This window comes from Notechis scutatus, chromosome Z (genome assembly GCF_049901735.1).
Source record: "Notechis scutatus isolate UNSWTSFEM ecotype Mainland chromosome Z, rNotScu1.2, whole genome shotgun sequence".
Lineage (NCBI taxonomy): Eukaryota > Metazoa > Chordata > Lepidosauria > Squamata > Elapidae > Notechis > Notechis scutatus.
Genome location: NC_142025.1, coordinates 121,710,836 through 121,733,065, shown reverse-complemented (window position 1 = coordinate 121,733,065; position 22,230 = coordinate 121,710,836). Strand labels below are relative to the sequence as shown.

Genomic DNA, 22,230 nt, shown 5'->3' with positions numbered 1-22,230 from the left:
CCACCCCAGGGTGGGCCGAGGAAGGGGGGAGCAGACCTCTCGTCCTCTTTCTGGAAGAGACCCTCACCAAGGTGGGCCACCACTGGTCAGGAGGGAGAAAGTCTAATGGGGTGGGTTGGACTAGATGACCTCCCGGGCCCCCTCCTTGGAAAATATATATATATTCTGGGAAGCCACTTCCGAAGGAGGGGGGGAAGGAGCCACGAAAATTGGCTCGAGATGGAGGGCAGAAAGACTGCGCCCTCCCTCCTCGCCCCCACAGGAGCCATGGGTGGGTCTCCCCCCAGGAAGCCAGTGGGGGGTGAGTGGATTCCAAAGGGATCCTTTGCAATGGCTGCTCCGACCCAACTTGTGGGTGTTTCTAATGGCGGAGGAAGGGGAGGGGGAGCCCGGAGGTGGGGACCATGAGTGTAGAGGTGTGTGTGTGTGTGTGTCTGTGTGTGTGATGGTCAAAGTGCCCCCCTGGCGATGGAGGTTAGGAGGGCGTTCCTCCCCCTGGCACCTTTCCAGCCATCGCCAAGGCCCTCAATCATCCAAACAAGCCATAGCAATAAGGACCCCCTCCTCCATCTGCCACCCTGCACCCCCTCAACACACACACACACCCTGCTGAGTTTGGCACAAAAAACGTTTGCTTTTTAGGTCTTTCGCTATTTTTGTTTTGTTACAAAATAATTGTTTTCCTTTTTTTAAAAAAAAAAAAGCAAACCGGGATATAGATATATATTTATTCATAATAAAGTCTCTTCTTCTTTTCTTTCTTTTTGCTTTTCTTTTCTTTAAAAAAAAGGAAACCAACGTTGCAAAGAGAGGTGTGGGGGGTCCCCAAATGGCTTAGAACGAAACTATCCCCCTCCAACTCTTCTTGTCACCCCCCAATCTTCGCTTCTTCTGACCCTTCCTCCCTTCCCCTTCCTTCTTTCCTTCCTCCCATTTTTCCTTCCTTCCTTTTCTTCTGTCCCTTCTTTCCTTCCCCCCTCTATTCCTCCCTCCTTCCCATTTTTCCTTCCTTTCCTTCTGTCCTTCCTTCCTTTTCCTTTATTTCCTCCCTTCCTTTCCTTCCTCCTTTTCTTCATTTCCTTCCTTCCTTTCCTTCCTCCCTTCATTTCCTTCCTTCCTTTTCTTCCTTTATTTCCTTCCTTTCCTTCCTCCCCTTTTCCTTCCTTTCCTTCCTCCCTTCTTGTCCTTCCTTCCTTTCCCTCCTTCCTTTCCTTCCTTTTCTTCCTCCCTTCTTTTCCTTCCTTTCCCTCCTTCCTTCCTTTCCTTCCTCCCTTCTTTTCCTTCCTTTCCTTTCCCTCCTTCCTTTCCTTCCTCCCTTCTTTTCCTTCCTTCCTTCCTTCCTTCCTTCCTTTCTTCCTTCCTTCCTTCCTTCCTCTTCTTCCTTCCGGATGACAGCAAACAAAAGAGGAAGGGATTGTCCAAGAAAGCAAAGAGGCAACAGATGGAAAATTGAGGGGGGAAAAACAGAGAAAGGAGGTATGATTTGGCCTAATAAAAAGGGGGAAGGGAAGGGAGGAAAGAAAAGAAAGTGACATAGGAGGGTGGGAGGAGGTTGGATGGAAGGGGGAGAGAGAGAGAAAGGGAAGGGGAAGAAGGAAGAGAAAGGAGGGAAAAAGGGAAGAAAAGAAAGTGACAGAGAAGGAAGGAAGTATAGAAGGGAAAGAGAGGAAAGAAAAAGGAAGGAATGAAGAAACAGGGAAGATGGGAAGAAGGAAGGAAAGGAAGGATGGAGGGAGGGAGAGAGAAAAAGAAAAAGAAAAGAAAGTGACATAGAACGGAGGGTGGAAGGGAGGTTGGATGGAAGGGGGAGAGAGAGAGAAAGGGAGGGGAGGAAGGAAGAGAAAGGAAGAAAAAGAAAGTGACAGAGAAGGAAGGAAGAAGGGAAAGAAAGGAAGAGACAGGATGGGAAGAAGGAAGGAAGGAAAGAAAAAGGAAGAAAGGGAGAGAGCGAAAGAAGGAAAAAGAAAGGGAGGAGGAGAGAGGAGAGAAAGAAAGAAAAAGGGAGGAGAGAAAGAAAGAAAAAGGAAGGGAGGGAGGAAGAAAGAGGAAGGAGGGAAAAGGAAGTGACAGGGAGGGAAGGAAGGATGAAAGAAAGGAAGGAAGAAAAAGAAAGACGGTGCATGGGAGGAAGGAAAAAAGGAGGGAGGGAGAAAAGGAAGAAAAATAAAGGGAGGGGAAGGGAGGAAGGGAAAGGAAGTGTCAGAGAAGGAAGGATGGAAGGGAAAAAGAAAGAAAAAAGATGGAAGGAGGGGAAGGAAGGAAAGAAAAAGGAAGGAAGGATGGAAGGGAAAGAAAGAAAAAGAAAAGCAGGGAAGGTGGGAAGAAGGAAAGAAAGAAAGAAAAAGAGGAAGGAAAGAGCAAAAGAAGGAAGAAATAAAAAGAAGGAAGGGGGAGGAAGAGAGCAAAGAAAGGAAGAAATAAAAAGAAGAAAGGTAGAAAGGAAGGGAGAGAGTGAAAGAAGAAAGGAAGATAAAAAGAAGAAAGGTAGAAAGGAAGGGAGAGAAGAAAGGAAGAAAGAAAAAGAAGGGAGGAAGGAAGGAAGGGAGAGAGTGAAAGAAGGAAGAAATTCAAAGAAGGGAGGAAGAGAGAGAACAAAAGGAAGAAAGGAAAAGGATGGATGGAAGGAAGGAAGCTACAGACAGGGAGACACCCAGTACTCAAACCCCTCCCCATTTCATCTTGGGGCTTCTTCCTGCCCAGACAGGAAGTGGGGGGTCTAGCTGTCCACCATAGAGTAGAGTAAAAGAGTAGAGAGACTTTCTCTCTTTGGGAAAGCCGCTTTCCTACTTGGTGGGAGGCCCACCGGTGCCCCCCCTTCGTCCTCTCAGGCCCGGTGCCCTCGATAGACCCCTCCCATTAGATGGAGGGCTGGGGGGCAGTCTCAGATGGCCTAAGCCACATGCTCCCCACCCAGGACCGGCGTGGAGAATGATGCCACCCCCCAAAAAATATCGAGAAACCCCCTTGCTGCCCCAGAGGGGGTCCCCCACTTCCTGGTCCTTGGGCCACGCCCCATTGGTGACCTGGAACCTGGCCACCACGCCAGCGGCAGGATTGTGGGCTCGCATACACGGCTCCGTTGGTGCAAATGGCACTGACCGTTGGCGCGGGAACGCTTCCTGACGCACCCATCTCACAACCCTAGGCCCTCCCCCCAAGACCACTGAGACCCACTGCTCAAAAACTTTGGTTGAGGCCCCCCGCCCCCCGTAGGATGGAGGAAAGCAACCAGTGCTCTGTGGTGGGATCCGGTGCCAGATGTGTGGATCGAGGCGACTGTGAAGATGGTCATGGAAACGGGGGCAGATCCTTCCTTCTTTCCTTCCTTCCCTTCTTCCCTTCCTTCTTTTCCTTCCTTCCTTCTTTCTTTCCTTCCCTCCCTCCCTTTCCTTTCTTTTCTTCCCTCCTTCCTTCCCTTCCTTCCCTCCCTCTACACTTTGCTAACCGCTGTTTCAAGTTAGCTTACCCAGCGCCCGAAACTGCTTCCTCCTCCTCGATTCTTCTCCGTTTGCCAAGGAGGGGAGGGCCTCTCCAAACGCCCACACACACTCCCCCAGCACCTCCTCTCCCTTGTACCCTCCCCCAACCACCGGAGCCCCCAAACAGCCTCCAAATCCCGCTTTCCAGACATGGGAGTGGAAGGGCGCCGTTCTCGCCCCTCTGTTCTGCTCCCCCCTGTAATTCCATGCTTGGACTCCTCCTCAGAAGGAATGGCGGCGAGCCACGCAGGGTGGGCTTCCAGGCCATGCCACGTCATCGTGCCGCGCCACGCCATCGTGCTGCGCCACGTCGTCACGCCGCACTACATCCTCGTGCCACGCCACGCCACGTCCTCGTTCTGCGATGCGCCCCGGATCTGGGCAATAGAGACTGCCGATCCCCACCGGGCTCTCCCCCTCCCTCCTTTCGGTTGCCGTTACCCCCTACAGTGTGATATAAAAGGCCTTAGTACGGGCCACGGGACGGGAAGAAGGGCCTCCCCCCTGGGGAGGGGGTGGGTGAGTGGGGCAGGTTGGCAAGAGGATGCCCCGTGTCTCCTCCCCCATCCCTCCCACTGGGGTCTTTGGGCACCGGAGGAACGACTATACACGGGTGGTGGAGTGAGGGTGCGGGAGGGTGTTGTGTCCGGTGGGGAAAGTGTTGAATGGGTGCAAGGCCTGCATACTGCTGATGGTGCTGGGAATCATGGTGATGGTGTTGGGCGTCATCAGGGGCACGTCATCGGGCGCCCGGCGCAGGGCCAGGGTGTAGTCGGGAGGGCAGGCGGGGCGTAGGATTTCATGCGCTCGCAAGGGCTCGAGGTCGTGCGCGTCATGCTCCAAGTGTTTGATCTGCAGCGACATGATCTCTTCCTCCTGGCCGCCATGCACCAAGTCGTTGGCAGCGCTGCGCTGCGGGCTGAGACGCCGCCCGCTCCGCAGCTCGTGCCGCTTGTCCCGCTTGTAGTAGAGGGCGGCGAAGGCCAGGATGTTGAGGAAGAGCAAGGAGGCACCCACCGCCACCGTCACACTCAGTTCAGTGGAGTAGTCCCGCGTGTCCCCTGGGAAGGGCACGTAGCGGGGCGGGCGCCCTCCGTCATCGTCGTCTGGTGGAAAGGTGGCGATGGGCTGGCGCGTCGTGCTGGGGCCCAGCCGGGTGCCGGGCCAACGGGTGGCGTATGGGGCCACCCGGGTGGTGGTGGAGGTGTAAGGGGGCTCGTGGAGGTTGTGGAGGTGGGGCACCAGTTCCAACCAGAAGGCTACCTTGTTGGCCCGGTAGTTGTCCCGGACGCGGGGTTTCAAGCCGATGTGCAGGTACTGCTTGTCCTTGGTGTTGAACTTGGTCCACACCACCTCCTCGAAGCGGTTGGGCTTGGTGTGGATGAACTTGGTGTCCTGCGGCACGGGATGGTTGGGGTCCCTGTGAGGCAGGGGACGGGCGGGCAGAGGAGAGAGAAAAAACAACAACGGGTGGAAATTCATCAAGGGCAGAGAAGCAACCTAGGACTAAGGAGGAAAAATTTCCTAACAGTTAGAACAATTCACCGGTGGAACTGCTTGCCACCAGAAAGGCGAGGTTTTGCAGAAGAGACTGGGCAGCCCTTTGTCCGGGATGGCTTAGGGCAGGGGTGTCAAACCACCCAACTCAGAGACCCCCCCCCCCAAGGACCCCACAGTCCTCCTCCTCTTCCTCCCCGCGAACCCCTTCCCTGCTACCACTGATGATGTTCCCTAGTTGGGTCACGAAACATCTGCAAGGAAACCACCCAACTCGGAGAGCACCAAGAACCTCACAGTTTGCCTCCTCCTCCTCCTCCTCCTCCTCCTCCTCTCCTTTTCTTCCTCCTGTTTTTTCTTACTCCTTCTTCCCCTCTTTCAGGGCTGATGATGTTCCCTAGTTGGGTCACGAAAACGTTTGCAAAGGAAACCACCAAGCTCAGAGAACCCCAAGGACTCCACAGTCCTCCTCTTTCTCCTTTTCTTCTTCTTCCTCCTCCTCCTCCTCCTCCCTCTCCTCCTTCCTTTCCTCCTCCTCCTCCTCTCCCTCCTAGCACTGATGATGTTCCCTAGTTGGGTCATGAAACACCAAATATCCCCTTCTATGGGCAAGGAGGGAATAAACTTGGATCTTTAACGTGCCTTGGCTTTGAGTGGCCTCCTGACTCTACTACTGGTAGGACTGACAAAGGGTAGGCTACTACCGGTTTGCTCCAGTTTGTGGGAACTGTTTGCTAATTTTTATCATTTATCATGATCGGTTCGGACGAACCGCAACTGCCACCCCTGACTGGCCCTGCCCGCCCTGCCCTGCCACGCCCGGAGCCCCACACCGCCTGTTTTGGATGCCAGGTAAGGGCATCGGGAGGATGAAAAATGGGCCTCCCAGAAGTCCATTTTCGGCCTCTGGAGCCCGGGAGGCTGTTTTCGCCTTTCTTTCTTTCTTTCTTTCTTTCTTTCTTTCTTTCTTTCTTTCTTTCTTTCTTTCTTTCCTTCCCTCCCTCCCCTCCCTCCCTCCTCTCTCTCTCTCTCTCTCTTTCTTTCTTTCCTCCCTCCCTCTCCCTCCCTCCCTTTCTTTCTTTCCTTTCTCTTCCTTCCTTCCTTCCTCCCCCTCCCTCCCTCCCTCTCTTTCTTTCTTTCCTTCCTGCCTCCCTCTCCCTCTCTTTCTTTCTTTCTTTCTTTCTTTCTTTCTTTCTTTCTTTCTTTCTTTCTTTCTTTCTTTCTTTCTTTCTTTCTTTCTTTCCTTCCTTCCTTCCTTCCTTCCTTCCTTTTCTTTCCTTCCTTCCTTCCTCCCTCTCCTCCCCCTCTTTCTTCCTTCCTTTCTTCCTTCCTTCCTTCCTTCCTTCCTTCCTTCCTTTCTTTCTCCCAAAAGTACTTTTTCCAGAGGCCACTGGACGTTCTGTGTTTTTCTCCGAAAGCCTTTGTTTTGGAGAGCCTTTGTGTCCACAATGCAGCTCCTTTCAGCGGTTCCAGAAAGGCCACATACCTGTTTGCAACGCTCAGGTGACCCTGAGGACACAGGCAAACCTCTAACGTGGCCTCAACGGCTCTCTAAGAAGGGTGCAAATGACCAGCTGTCTGCAAAGGGTACAAATCCTTCCCTTCCCCATCACCCTCCAATCGGAGCTGAGGAAGCTTCTGGGATGAGAAGCAAAACATCTTCGAAAGACAAAAACCAGAAAGTCCAGTTGCCTCCTGAAAAAAGCACTTTTGAGAGAGAGAGGGAGAGAGGGAGAGAGACAGAGACAGAGAAAGGAAGAAAAAGAAAAAGAAAGAAAGAAAAAGAATGAAAGAAAGAGAAAGAAAGGAAGGAAGGAAGAAAAAGAAAAAGAAAGAGAAAGAATGAAAGAAAGAGAAAGAAAGGAAGGAAGGAAGAAAAAGGAAAAAGAAAGAGAAAGAAAGAAAGAAAGAAAGAAAGAAAGAAAGAAAGAAAGAAAGAAAGAAAGAAAGAAAGGGAAGAGATGGAAGAAGGAAGGAAGGAAGGAAGGAAGGAAGGAAGGAAGGAAGGAAGGAAGGAAGGACAAAATAAAAGAGTTGGAAGGGACTTTGTAGGTCATCTAGTCCAACCCCTGCCCGCCCAAGTAGGAGACCTTACACCATTTCTGAAAGAAAGAAGAAAGAAGAAAGAAAGAAAGAAAGAAAGAAAGAAAGAAAGAAAGAAAGAAAGAAAGAAAGAAAGAAAGAAAGAAAGAAAGGAAGGAAGGAAGGAAGGAAGGAAAGAAAGATTAAGAATGGAAAAAGGAAGAAAGAAAGAAAGGGAAAGAGGAAGAGAAAGAAAGAACATGAAAAAGAAGAAGGAAGGAAGAATTTTAGAATCAGAGAAGGGGAGGGACCTTGGAGGTCTTCTAGACCAACCCCTGCTCAAGCAGGAGACCCTGTATATATACACATACATACGTACCACACGTCTAGGGAGATTCTCAGTCATCCAGGTCAGGATTTAGAGTCCTTGCAGACAAGCTGGTCGCTTGCATCCTTTTTCAAGGGTCGTTGAGACCACTTGGAGGTTTATCTCCGCCCTCCCTCCAACTTCCAAGAGGCCTCAACGGCCCTCCAAAAAGGACACAAATGACCACCTGCCTGCAAGGAATATGAATCCTTCCCTTCCCCCGCCACCCTCCTGTCAGAGCCGAAGAAGCTTCTCGGAGGAGAAGGGAAACCTTGGGGACAACCACAACCTGGAGAACTTGAGAATCTCCTGGAATAACAACAATAACCACAACCACCACCACCACCACATCGGCGTCGTGCTCACCCTGTCTTCGCAAAATTGGTCCAGTAGGTCATGACCACGGCGCTCAACATGACGTCATTCTTGGAGAAGTTGCAAGGGAAGAGGTCCGTGGCCCCGATCATGGGCACGCCGAAGACGTAAGGGATCTCGTCCCCATGGGCTGCGTCGGCCCACTCGGGCCGCGTGTCCGTCTGGCAGTGATGGTAGAAGGTGTAGAAGTAGACAGGTGACTGGTACTGGCGTGGAGCTTGGCCGTGGCCACGGCAGGCGCCACCCACTGGTGGTCGGTGAAGAGTGCCAGCAGGGTCTTGCGGCGCATCTCGCCGTTGTCCCGGTCGGCCCAGTCGGTGTACATGAACTTGATGGTCTCCCGCAAGATGTCCTTGCCCTCCGGGTACCCGTACAGGTTGTCCACAAAGTTGGAGATGGTGAAGTCGAAGTAGCTGGCCGAGATGCCGTCCTCGTTCTCCATGGAGTCCTCCACGAACTTCAGACCCTCCCCTTGGTTGACCCCAATCAGGATGTCGTAGTTGAGGAACTCGCCCTGCTGCATCAGGATCTCCGGGTCGTCGGGGACCACGTCGCCATCCACCACGGGGCCAAAAGCGATGTGGTAGCGGGCGGGCTGGATGTCCTGGTCCACCAGCTCCCGGTAAGGTTTCCGCCGTAGGCATTCCACCGTACTGCCGGTGTCCAGGTGGTCACAGCCGACCTTGGAGGCCAACATACGCGTGTACTTGAGCGGCTGGTAGTTGACGGACCAACTGGATATGGCGGTGCCGCTCTGAGCGATGGCTTTCTGGAATAAACCTGTGGGACGGGGAAGGAGAAGAGGGGTCAGCAACCCAAACGGACAACGGTTACCGGGGCTCGGAGGTTAGAGCAGAGAGCAGCGGGCCGGGACCACTGGTGGTCCGTGAGAAAATTTGGGTGGTCTGCAGAAAAATATCACCCCCTCAAAGCAATGAATCCAGGCTGCGTGGGAACACAAGGTTACGCCGCCCACATGGCCCGGGAACACAAGGCTTGCGTTGCTTGCATTGCGCACACCATGAGGTAGTGAGGGAAGGGGGAAAGGGCAGAGGGGGAACTTGCCCCACTTGCCTCACGCGCCTGGCCTGGCCACTGGGCTGCTTCTTTCCGCTTCTTTCTTCTTCTGCTTTTGGCTGCACGCAAGGAAAGCAGCCAGAGTCTTTCTTTCTCTCCCCAAACTCTGCCAGAAATGAGTCTTTGGGACCCTGCAAGGCCTCCTGCTCCAAGAGGCTGCGCCGGGGCCACAAGTCTCATTTCTGGTGAGTTTGGGGAGAGAAAGAAAGACTTCTGCGACTTCTGCTGCTTTCCTTGCAAGCAGCCAAAAGTCTCTCTCCTCTCTCTCTCCCCTGAGAATGGAGCTGGAGACGGCATCCTTGCGATCCCAATTAAAGAATGATGGATCGGTAGGAATACGGGGTGGGGATTTCCTGCAGACTTTTTGGGGGATTTTCCCAAGGTCTCCGGTCTGCGGGATTTAAAATGATGAGTTGGGTGGTCCCTGAGGTCAGGACCAAATTGCTGGCAGTGGGCAGAGCTTCCTTCCTTCCTTCCTTCCTTCCTTCCTTCCTTCCTTCCTTCCTTCCCAAGCAACACCACTTAGACTTATATACCTCTTCACAGTATTTTAAGCCCTCCTTCTTTCCTTCCTTCCTCCTTCCTTGCCTCCCTCCCCATTTTCTCTCCTTCCTTCCTTGCCTCCCTCCCCATTTTCTCTCCTCCCTTCCTTACTTCCTCCCTCCCTCCCTCCCCATTTTCTCTCCTTCCTTCATTCTTTCCTTCCTTCCTCCCTCCCTCCCCATTTTCTCTCCTTCCTTCCTTCCATCTTCCTTCCTTCCTTCCTTCCTTCCTTCCTAAGCAACAGCACTTAAGACTTATATACCGCTCTGCACGGTGCTCTCCAGCGATCTGTACCCAGTCAGCCTCCTGCTCTACCCCCCCAACAATCTGGGTCCTCATTTTACCAACCTTGGGAAGAAGGATGGAAGGCTGAGTCCACCTTGAGCCGCTCAGAATCGAACCGCTGGCCGTGGGGAGAGTATAGAACCTGCAAGGCCATGCTCTAAAACACTGCGCCACCATGACTCTTACGTCGGTTTGGAAGGAATAATAGGTCTGGAAGGGATCTTGGTGGTCCTCTAGTCCAGCCCCCTGCCCATGGCAAGAGAGCCTATATACCATTGGAGACTTTCTTGGACTGGATGGTTGGGATGGATACATGTGATCGTAGAAAGAATAGCGGAATAATAGGAGAGAAGAAAATACTTGGAAGGGACCACGGAGGTCCTCCAGTCAAACCTCCCCCACCCAATCAGGAGTCCCAATGTCATTTCAAACAAATGGCCGTCGTAAGTCAAGGACAGCAATGTTCAGAGTCCCCCTGTGAGGGAGACGGTTGTTCTGACAAAGGCTGTTCCCGAGACCATAATTAAGCACATGCTCAGTTAAAACAACTCTTTGTTTTATTGCAACGCTGGGAATTATGTGCATTCCCAGCCGGTAATGAATCCCAAAGAGTCCCTCGAGATAAGCACCCACCTTTCTCTCCTTTGAATGGCTGCCAACAACTAAAGTGCCAAATGGACTGTAAAAAACAAGTCAACTGAAGTACAAAGTCCACACAGAGCTTCAAGGTTCAAACCGAATGTTGCTTCCTGCAAAGGTTTTGTCATCTTGGCCTGACTTTTATCCCTTGGGGAGGGGCAATCACCTCCCAACCTAGCAACCGAGTCGCCCCTTTTGTCTCAAGCTGCTCTCGCCTTCTGGCAGCTCTGCGCACAGGTGCACCGGGAACAGGCTCCCTTGGGTCCTCAGCCTTGCTGTTGCCAGGCTCTGGAGGCAGCCCCCCACTCCCAGATGGTCCTGGCCCCATCTCTGTATCGGACGCAGGGCCCTCGCCTGAGTCCTCCCCAGACTCCCGGACTGATCCCCGTTCTTCCCCACTATCCGGCTCCGCTGCCGTCGAACCACAACAGGCGGTCCTTAAATGCGATAAATACAGGTAGACTCACCCCCCAAAAAAAAATTATGTCGCTAAGTGAGACAGGTGTTAAAAGCGAGTTTTGCCCTGTTTTATGACCTTTCTTGTCCTGGCTGCTAAGTGAGGCGTTGGAGATGTGAATCTGGCCATTGACTTGGCTCATCGGATGGTCGCCAAAGAAGATGATCTGACCCCCCCACTCCCCCAGAAGATGGAGACCATCATAAATAGGAGTCAGAATTTTGATGACATGACTATGGGGATACGGCAGGGGTCGTTAAATGTGAAAACTAGTCCTAAGTCCTTTTTTTTCAGAGCTGTTGTAACTTTGAGCGGTCACAAAATGGAAATGTTGTAAATCAAGGATTACCTGTAGATGGATGGATGAATGGATTAGGCGTCATCTGTCTCTTTTTATGCCTTTCACTTTCATCTCTTTTTCTTCCTCTCATCTCAAGGGGGACAAACCTAGTGTCAGGGTTCCGCCGATTGCCCAAATTAAACTGTGAGCTTCGAACCAAGGTTCAGAAGAACCCAAAAGATCCACGAGGAGCAACAAGTCGGCACAGACCCGTATGTAGCCCACTCTCTCACACGTTATTTACGGTCCCCCGTGACCCTGTTCCCACCCACTCCTCCAGGGTGTGTCATCAATCACATTCTCCAACGAAGGATTTTCGCGGGCAGAAGATCCGGTAGCCTGCGCTACAATCTTTGTAAGAGAAGCGTGGAATGTACTTCTGGTTTTAATGGCCGTACTGCTCCTACACATTCCGCCCCCATCTCCCTTTGATTAGAGCAACTCGGGGGGGAAAAGGCACAGGACAGTTTTACGAGTTGACCCCCATTTCATGTCCCTACAAACCACTGGATCAGTGGTGGGATTCAAAAAACATTTTTTTTTACTATTAGTTCTGTGGGCATGGCTTGCTGGGCAGGGCCATGTGACTGGGTGGGCATGGCTTTTTTTTTTTGCTTTTTTGCAGAGGAGCCTTTGGAGGGGGGAGTGTTTGTTCCCAGAAGGCTCCTCTGGGGCTCAGGAAGGCAAAAATGGAGGAGGGGGCCCTGAGCCCTCCCTCCATTTTTTGCCTTCCTGGGCCTCAGCGAGAGGAATCCTGGAACAGCTGACCTGCTCCGTCTCCCACCTGGGCCGTTTCACCCCTTGTGCTGGTTAGACAGTATATAGTTAAGTTTGAGAATGAGAGCTGTCCCCTTAAGGGAATGCCTCATGGGAAATGTAGTTCATGTCATATGGTCACATCTGTACTCCTGATTGGTAACTGAATTGACCTCTGGTTGGGCTGGGGAGTTTTTGGAGCATTCTTACCTGGAGCCCAGCATCATGCTGGAGTTTTCCTTGCTATATCGTTATGGGATGAGGATAGCCCTATTTTCACACTATGAAGACGACAGTGCAAAAGATTGGACTTTAGATGAATCTCAACGTAACTGTGAGTTATACCTTGAGGATGCCTGATATAATCCAATAAAGAAACTTTGTACGGAAGCCTTTGTAGTGTTTATCTCCTTATCCCAATATTTGGGAAGATAAATATTGCTTGGGACAAGATACCCTCCCTAGGCAACCTGGTGGCCCTCGGGACCACCATATTGATGCTGACGTTAGTGTGGACACCCGATCGGCATAGCCCACTGCAGCTCAGAACTCCTGAGCTCAAGCGATCTGCCAGCCTCAGCCTCCGGAGTAGCTGGATTACAGGCTTGCACCACCGCGCCCGATCATACAAATAGCTGATTGTCAGGAGGGGGGAAAAAATGAAGAAATAACCTTAAGGGACGAGCATCGGGTGAGTGGGGCAAGCGATCCAGTGGCGACCGGGCAACCGGGTTGGGGGACGTGGCCAGCCAGAACTTATTACCGGTTCGGCGACCCACACCAAATCCTTCCTACCGGTTCACCCAATCTGGTGCGAACCGGCTGAATACTACCACTACCTCGGGCGGTCACCAACCAGTGGTCCGCAGAGAAATCTCACCTCCCGAAGCAATTAATCCAGGCTGCGCAGAAACACAAGGGCTGCGCAGCCCACATGGCCTGCGGGAACCTCGCCTCCCACTCACTCCTTACCTGGCAAACTTGTCTGTTAAATTGCTATTTTTCCTTTTTCCAACCGTCAGCTGTTCTGCTGTGCCGGGAGATTTAGATTAGCTAGGAAGCAGGAAACGGTTGGATTTCTTGCTTTCTAGCTAGTCTTTAGATCTGCGGCTCTGCTTTTAAGCACAGCCGAACCTCCCCTAGGACTGAAGGTGCTCTTATTCAGTGCAGACTCACAGCAAGGAAATTTTATGTGACAGACTGAGCTAGCCGATGGCAGAGAGATAGATCACTGAATGGGTCTGTGAGCAACTCAATCTGCCTGCCTGCTTTGCCTGATTTTGGGTAAGTTGCTCCTTTTTTATTAAAAATAATAATCAATATTTACATACATGGTGTGTTGTGAGTTCATTTTGTGAGTTTGCTTGCAAGCAAATTTTATGTGACAGACTCAGGTAACTGATGGCAGATAGATAGATCTCTGAATGAATCTGTGATTCTGTGAGCAACTCAATTTGCCTGCCTGCTTTGCCTGATTTTGGGTAAAAGTTGCCCTTTTTTAATTAAAAAATCAATATTTATATAAATATTTATAATATTCACATACAAGACATGCCCAGCCGGTCACATGACCACCAAGCCACACCCACAAATTAGGCCACACCCACAGAACCAGTTAGTGGTCCCTGGGATTTAAAATTATGAGTTTGGTGGTCCCGGAGGTCCCAAAGGTTGGCAACCCCTGCTGTACCTGATCCACTCAGGTAGGGTTAGGGTTAGCATGGGTAGGTAGGACAAGAAGAAATATGGCTAAACTATATTTATCGCATATTTTTTGGAGGATGGGGTAATTATTTTTTTAATAGATGGTGGGAATGTAGTCGACATAATATAACTTGGATTTCGGCAACGTGAAAAAGTTTTGGAGTCTCTTTGCACCCACAACGAGCTAAGGCCAGGCCTCCTTGAATTCTGCGAACACTTATGTGCCACTAATCTGCCTTGACTGTCAGTAAACCATAGTTTGTTGGTTTGGTAGCACAGAATGAGTTTATACAGGCAGAGATGGGGCCATGGACGTCCAACAGTTATCACCTGCCTTCGTAGTCGGAGATCAGTGGGGAAGAAGAACAGCTGGAGCCTGTTCCCAGTGTGCTCATGCGCAGAGCTGCCAGGAGAAGGGAACAGTTAAGGAACAAGGATCGACTCGGGAGTAAAGCCACAGGTGGATGGTGAATGGCCCCTCCCAGAGAGAATAAAGAGGAGTGAAATGTGAGTGGGATTTGCAAGAGACAATTCATTCAATCCGTTCGGTTCCTGACTTCTTGCCAAATCATTGCTGCTACAGCGTGGCGTTTGGAAGCTGTCGGCCTAGCAACTCTCCAAGCCTGATAAAGGTCTGTGGTTGCAATTCACCCTTGAAAGACTGTTGGCCGGGGACTTTGCTGGATAAGCCGAGGTCAGAACAAGAGAGGTCGTAAAATGGGGCCAAACTCAATTTAGCCATTGTCTTGCTTAACAACGGTTCTAAGTCAAAGGACTCATTTGAAGAACCCCGGTTTCTGGTTTTGTTTTGTTTTGGGCACTGGATGCTACCAGGACAACATCACCCCCGCCGCCACTACCGCCCCCGCCCCCATCATCCACGGCTGGTGCAGCCCTACCTTCCGAGTGATGGGAGAGGATGAGCAGGTTGACGCAGGATGCCCCGGCGCCGGATCCAAAGATGGTGATGCGCTCCGGATCGCCCCCAAATGACCGATGTTCTCGTTCAGCCACCTCAAGGCCTGGATCTGGTCGAGGAGGCCGTAGTTCCCCTTGGTCGAGTGGTCCCCGGTGCTCATGAACCCTGTCGCGAGGACAAAGGAGAAATCAGAAAACCAGGAAGGAGGATTGGGGTACAATGGGGCCACCAGGGTGGGGTTCAACACTTTTTTTTAAACCACTGGCTCTGGGGCGTGGCCAAGTGACTGGGTGGGAGGGACTGCTTCTTCCTCTTCACAGCACAACCCTCCCCTCATTTTATTTTGGCCTCAGGGAAGGCTCCTCGGTGAAGTAGTAGGACGGGAAGGGGGATCCCAGGACAGCTGATCGTTGGAACAGCTGATCGTCCTCTCCTTCCTTCCTTTCTTCCTTCTTCCTCCTCCTTCCTTCCTCCTCTCCTTCCTTGCTCCTCCTCTCCTTCCTTCCTCCTCTTTCCTTCCTCCTCTTCCTTCCTTCCTCTCCTTCCTCCCTTTCTTCCTTCCTCCTCCTTCTTTCCTCCTCTCCTTCCTTTCTCCTCTTCCTTCCTCCTCCTCTTCCTTCCTTCCTCTCCTTCCTCCTCCTCTCCTCTCCTCTCCTTCCTTCCTCCTCTTCCTTCCTTGCTCCTCCTCTCCTTCCTTCCTCCTCTTCCTTCCTCCTCCTCTTCCTTCCTTCCTCTCCTTCCTCCCTCCTCCTCTCCTTCCTTCCTTTCTTCCTTCTTCCTCCTCCTTCCTTCCTCCTCTCCTTCCTTCCTCCTCTTCCTTCCTTGCTCCTCCTCTCCTTCCTCCTTCTCTTCCTTCCTTCCTCTCCTTCCTCCCTCCTCCTCCTTCTTCCTTTCTCCTCTTCCTTCCTTCCTTCCTTCCTTCCTTCCTTCCTTCCTTCCTTCCTCCTCCTCCTCTCCTTCCTTCCTCCTCTCCTTCCTACCTTCCTCCTCCTTCCTTCTTCCTCCTCTTCCTTCCTCCTCCTCTTCCTTCCTTCCTTGCTCTTCTCCTCTACTTCCTTCCTCCTTCTCTCCTTCCTTCCTCCTCTTCCTTCCTCCTCCTCTTCCTTCCTTCCCTGCTCCTCCTCTCCTTCCTTCCTCCTCCTCTTCCTTCCTCCTTCTCTTCCTTCCTTCCTTGCTCCTCCCCTCCTTCCTTCCTCCTTCTCTTCCTTCCTTCCTCCTCCTCTCCTTCCTTCCTCCTCCTCTCTCCTTCCTTCCTTCCTTCCTTCCTTCCTTCCTTCCTTCCTTCCTTCCTTCCTTCCTTCCTTCCTCCTGGACAGCAAGGGGGATTCCAGCACAGCTGATCATCAGGAGGGGGAAAAAACCATCCTTACCAAGTGACCGGGGGGTGGTGATGGGGAGACAATGCAGTCAGCGATGTCGAGTATGTGTGCGACGTCACCCATGAGCAATAAGAACTGACTTGGAGGGGAGGGGCCAGCCAGGGCCACGATTTGCCGGTTCTCTGAACCGCGCAGGATCGTAACAACCGGTTCTATAGAATCCCCCGGTTACCACCAACCCCCGAGCATCTGTGAGCATTGGTCGCCCTTGATCTGGATTTATAGCAGGCGTATCTCAACCTTGGCTACTTTCAACTGAGTGGACTCCAACTCCCAGAATTCCCCAGCCAGCAAGGATTTACCAGGGCAGGACAAGAAGAAATATGGCTCGACTACCTGTATCAGTGATGGCTGGCCATTTTGGGCTCCTGTGCCGAAAATTGGGCGTGCGCTTGCTCGCATGCCAGCACCCAGAAGGCAACGTGCGCAGGGTGGCGGCCTCCACACCCCCTGCGCATGCGCGCTCGATCCCCCCTGCCATCCCGTTACTCGCACTGCCTATGCGCGTGCCGCCCAGCTGGTTATTCGGCCCTTTTTCAGCCTCCCAGAGGCTCAAGGGAAGCCTCTGCAGCCTTTGGTGGCCAAAAAAGGGGCCCGTTTCATCACTATTTTCGGAAATACACAAAGTGGCGAAACGGGCCCGTTTTTTGACCTCCAAAGGCTGCAGAGGCTTGCCTTGAGCCTCTGGGAGGCTGAAAAAGGGCCGAATAACCAGCTGGGAGGTGCACGCATGCGCAGTGAGGTAAGTTGTACCATAGGTTCGCCATCATGGACCTATAGATGGTGGAAACGTGGCCGCCGTAATATACCTTGATTTCAGCAAAGTGGAAAAGTAACCAATGAAAAGCTACATTAATAAACAGGTCAAAGATGGGCTAAATGAAATGAAAATTAAGTGGACGCTGGTCTGCCGGCTGGGGAATTCTGGGAGTTGAAGTCCACCTGCCTTGAGAGGGGGCCAAGGGTGAGAAATACTGCTTAGAGCAAGGCTGTCCCAAACTTGTGGACTCCAACTCCCAGAATTCCCTAGCCAGCAAGGCATTGCCAGAATTTAGCAATGGGCAGGACAAGAAGGGTCAACAACCTTATATTGCATTTTTTTTTGGACTGGGCAATTTTTTAAAAAAATAGATGGTGGGAAGGTGGCTGGTGTAATATACCTGGATTACTCCAAACGTGGCCACTTGTGGACTTCAACTCCCAGAATGTGTCCCAAGCCAGCAATGTCCGTTTCCCATTTTAATTGTCATACCTGATTTGGGGCATTCTGGGAGTTGAAGTCCCACAAGTCTTAAAAAATGGCTTTCGCGTCTCATTTTAAACGAAAGGAGTCGAAGAACAGCGATCGATGGGAAACATCTTTTTATATTTCTTTTCCTTTTTCTTTCTTCTCCTCTTTCTTTCTTTCTTTTTCTTTCTTTCTTTCTTTCTTTCTTTCTTTCTTTCTTTCTTTCTTTCTTTCTTTCTTTCTTTCTTTCTTTCTTTCTTTTCTTTCTTTCTTTTTCTTTCTCTTTCTTTTTTTTTTCTCTCTCTCTCTCCCCCTTCCTTCCTTCCTTTCTTGCCTGGGCTCAACATTTGCACTGCCTTCCAAAATTCATCATCCGCCCTCTGTCCTGGGGCTCTTTTGCTGGAGATTACGAGGCCCAGGCCATTCATTATTCAACACTTTCTGAATGAAATATTAATTTCTGTTGCGCCTGGGTAAAAATTTCACACCCAGAGGGGGAGGCGAAAAGGGGAGGAGGAGGAGGAGGAAGAGGAGGAGAGGAGGAGCCACACCCCACGCCAATGCAATGGATGGTGCCCATTTGTTTTAAGGTCGCAGCCCTTACACCCAAGCCGGCATCATCGGCCTCCAAACCCAGAAATCATCCAACTTGGCAGTTTTGTTGTACTACAGGGCCAATCCTTAACAGCAAAGGGTTGCACGAGCAGACTTCAGGGCAAAATGCAATGTTTTTAATCATATGCCGTTCCAGATTTTGTGTGTGTGTGTGTGTGTGTGTGTGTGTGTGCATTGGTTAGGAGAACAACGAAAACATGAGATTGTCCACACAGGACCAGGTGGGAAAAAAGAATTGAAAATCGGGGATTGTGTGTTTTATTGCACAATGACGCTGCAGGATAGGAATTGGGCTACCCCAAACAACCGTTTTGAAAGCCATCCTTTACATCCCACAGCCCTTAAGTCCGTGTTTCTCACCCAGTCTATATGTGTACTTAGGCAAGAAAAACCAAAAGGACACATATAGACATATAGGAGAAACCAGGCTCAATAGCAGGAACTGTAATAAGAGATCTTGGAGTCTTAGTGGACAACCAGCTAAAGAGGATCCAGCCGTGTGCAGCAGCAGCAGCGGCAGCCAAAAAAGCTAATGCAATCCTAAATGGCATTAACAGAGGGATACAATCCAGATCAAGGGAGGGACTAATACCACTCTGTAAAGCCTGAGTAAGGCCACACCTGGAGTACTGCATCCAGTTTTGGTCACCACATTATAAAAAGGATGTTGAGACTGTAGAAAAAGTGCAGAGAAGGGCAACCCAGGAAGATTAAGGTACTGGAGGCTCAAACAGATGATGAGCGGTTGCAGGAACTGGGCCTGGCTGGTCTAGGGAAGAGAAGGACCAGGGGAGACAGGAGAGCAGCCTTCCAATATTTGAGGGGGGGGGGGTTTGGACTAGATGACCTCCAAGGTCCCTTCCAACTCTGCTAATCTGACTTTAATATGATTTTAAGGAACAAAAGGACCAGGGGAGACAGGAGAGTAGCCTTCTAATATTTGAGGGGGGGTTGGACTAGATGACCTACAAGGTCCTTTCCAACTTTTGTTTAAAAATAGACTTGTGGACTTCAATTTCCAGTATACACACACACACACACACACACACACAATTCCAAAAGAAAGTTAAAATGCAAAATGCAATTCTTAAATGGGCCGTGTTTGCTGGCTGAGGAATTCTGGGAATTGAAATCCACAAGTCTATTGTTTTAATTCCCAGAATGAAAAAAAAAATGTTTTTATATATATTGTTCCAACAGAAAGTTAAAATGCAAGTCTTAAAAAGGGGCCGCGTTTGCTGGCTGAGGAATTCTGGGAATTCTAGTCTATTTGTTAAACACGTTTCTTTTTTCTTTTTTTAAATATATTTTATTCCAAAAGAAAGTTAAAATGCAAAATGCAAAAAGTCTTAAAGGAGCCGCGTTCGCTGGCCAGGGGGGGATTCTGGGAGTTGAAGTCCTGAAGTCTTTAAAAAAAGAAATGGGGCCTAGTTTGGAGAGGCCCTGACTTATGGGAAAGGAAAGGGGGTCACCTCCCCTCTCCCCAAGGCAGAGGCCTAACCTGGGACACCCCCTTGCCCCCCCCCATACCCAGCACGCCGAGCCGGTAGTTCAGGTGACAACAATCACATTTCCATACGCAGCCAGCACACTGCCGTCAAACATGTTTCCGGTGCCTTCCATGTACGATCCACCATGGATGAACAGCATGACAGGTTTTTTCCCACTGTCTCGGATATCTGCGGGGGGCGAGAAAAAATCACCAGCATGAGGCAGAGGAACCCAAGCGCGAGAGAGCAAGTCCATCCTTTGACCGCCCATAATATCCCCCAACCCTACAACCACAACATCTGAAGGCCCTCAAGAGGCTGCAGGTGGCCATTTTGTCTTCCGGAGAGTCCCTTGGCGCCAAGGGTCACTCTGGGTTTTGGGCCCGGGGAAGCGTCCATCGACGAGGACGAGGGTCCTCCAAGCCAAGGACGCTCAGGCCGCAAGGTGGGTGGGGAGGCGGCGGGACAGCCTTCTCCTGACCAAGGCCATCTCCAACGCCTCAACCCAACCAACCGAGCGGCATTTTCCCGGCAACGGACGGCGACGGGTGAACCCTAGTTTTTTGGGGGCTATGGAAACGTCTGCAAGAGAGCGACCGAGGAAGCCTTCCGCCCAACGAAGAGGAGCTGCGGTTGGAGGAGAACCCAAGGGCCACCGTTTCCTGAGGAGGCCCAGGGTGGTCTAGCAGGAGAAGGAGGGGTTGGCCGGAGGCTGAGGAAGGGCCAGAGCAGAAGGCACCGGGGAGGGGGAGAGAGAGACGGAGGATGATGACGACAAGGACACGATGAAGTGGGAGACCCAGGTGATCAAGAAGATCCAGGGTTTCCCACCAGGTGGGGTTCATTTGCGGGACCAACCCAACGTGAAGGAGAGGGCCAGTGGAGGAGGGGGGAAGGTGGGCAGAAAGAGTTACGGGGGTGGGGGGACGATGAGACGGGATGATTGTCCTCCTGCTTTTCGGCCTCCTTTGCTTTGTAAAACTGGCTCCGGGCTGTCAAGAGAATTCGGTGCGGGGGGCAACCTCCTTGCAAACCCACCTCTATTTATTTTTTTTGGGGGGGAGAGGAAAAACACAACCCAACCCCACCACCAACCCAATGCCCCCCTCTCCCCCTTCCCCCCACACCAAACCCCTGGCTTCCTGTTTCTAGGTCACATCCCATTTCCATGGCAACCCAGAGCCTAATTAATGCAGTGCAAGGGGGAAGCGTTAATTAGGCGCACAAGGAGGTCTTAATTAGCAGTTTCCATTCAGCCCCTCCCCTTGTCTTTCCAGAGGGGAAGGAGCGAGGAGGGGGACGAGAAAGGACACCCCCCACATCTGCATGAGGGCCCTCTTGATGCACAGCTGTCTCAGGAGAAGGTCTTTGTAAATTCCTCTCCTTCTTTCCTTCCTTCCTTCCTTCCTTCCTTCCTCTATCCCATCCTTTCTCCATCCTTTCCCTTGCTCCCACCCCCTCTCTCCCTCCCCTTCATCCTTCCTTCCTCCCTCCCTCCCTCCCTCCCTTCCCCATCCCTTCTTCCTTCCTTCCTTCCTCCATCCCATCCTTTCTCTTCCATTCTTCCTCCCTCGCTCCCTCCCACTTTCCCTCCCTCCCCCTTCATCCTTCCTTCTCCTTCCTTTCTCCCTCCCTTCTTCTTTTCTTCCTCCCTCCATCCCATCCTTTCTCTTCCATCCTCCCTCCTTCCTCTCTTCCTTCTTTTCCTTCATTCTCCTCCCTTCCTCCATCCCATCCTTTCTCTTCCATCCTCCCTCCCTCCCTCTCCTTCCTTTTCCTTCCTTCCTTCCCCTCTTTCTTCTTTTCCTTCATTCTCCTCCCTCCCTCCATCCCATCCTTTCTCTTCCAGCCTCCCTCCCTCTTCATCCTTCCTTCATCCTTCCTTCTTCCAATGGCTGTTTGCAGTTAAAATGGACTTTCTATCGCTTTCTCCCTGCTGCTTAACGATTCCTGCCTTGAGTTTGGGATGTGTGTGTGTGTGTGTTAGACTAAAAGTCCCTTCCAGCATAACGCTTCCTGTTCAATTAAGCTTGAAGGATGACCTTGGCAATTCCCATGGGGCAGGACCTCCCAAAAGGGCTGACCTACCTCCCCAACTCCTTAGCCAACCATATTCATGATGAGGGTGACGAGTGACGGTATTAATTGTACACAACGAATTGAATGCATTAATAGTTTCAATCAAATTCTATTGATGGGCTGGCCTTGCTTGCCTCTCCTACGGCCACAAGCAGATTACACACCCGTGTCTCAGTACATCCTCACCCACTGTTCTTCTACGTTCAATTTCAAAGATCAATTCCCAGAATTCCTCGTGCACCAAACAACCTTACTTGACGTGCAAGGTGCATGGATTTCAACTCCCAGAATTCCCTGGCATCAATCCATTCCTTTTGAAATGTGTATTGTGGCACGCTTAACTCTCTTTCAATCCCTTCCTCTGCAATCTCTCTGCCCCGGGGCAGTGGTCACCAACCAGTGGGCCGCGAGAAAATTTTGGTGGTCCGCAGAGAAATCTCACCCCCAGAGCAACCCCACCCCCAGAGCAATTAATCCAGGCTGTGCAGAAACACAAGGGCTGCGCGGCGCCCACAAGGCCCACAGGAACCCTCGCCTCCCACTCACTCCTCACCTGGCAAACTTGCCTGCTAAATTGCTATTTTTCCTTTTTCCAACCGTCAGCTGTTCTGCTGTGCCGAGAGATTTAGATTAGCTAGGAAGCAGGAAACGGTTGGATTTCTTGCTTTCTAGCTAGTCTTTAGATCTTCAGCTCTGCTTTTAAGCACAGCCGAACCTCCCTTAGGACTGAAGGTTCTGTTATTCCATGCAGACTCACAGCAAGCAAATTTGAGAGACCGAGCTAGCCGATGGCAGATAGATAGATCACTGAATGATTCTGTGAGCAACTCAATCTGCCTGCCTGCTTTGCCTGATTTTGGGTAAAAATTGCTTTTTTTAAAATAAAAAATTCAATATTTACATGCATGGTGCGTTGTGTGTTAATTTTGTGAGTTTGCTTGCAAGCAAATTTTATGTGACAGACTGAGCTAGCCGATGG

The 22,230-nt window shown here is 51.2% G+C and overlaps 1 protein-coding gene across 1 annotated transcript in view; it reads right to left on the bottom strand.

Moving 5' to 3' along the window:
• Positions 1 to 3,962: 3,962 nt before the first annotated feature.
• The window catches only part of NLGN2 (neuroligin 2), a 61,561-nt gene continuing 43,293 nt past the window's right edge, over positions 3,963 to 22,230 (bottom strand). The window contains 7 exon segments of the mRNA XM_087948090.1: positions 3,963 to 4,899; positions 7,732 to 7,948; positions 7,951 to 8,520; positions 14,441 to 14,530; positions 14,533 to 14,625; positions 19,213 to 19,236; positions 19,239 to 19,361. Of these exon segments, the coding sequence (XP_087804216.1) occupies positions 4,083 to 4,899; positions 7,732 to 7,948; positions 7,951 to 8,520; positions 14,441 to 14,530; positions 14,533 to 14,625; positions 19,213 to 19,236; positions 19,239 to 19,361 (1,934 nt within the window). The 3' untranslated portion in view covers positions 3,963 to 4,082.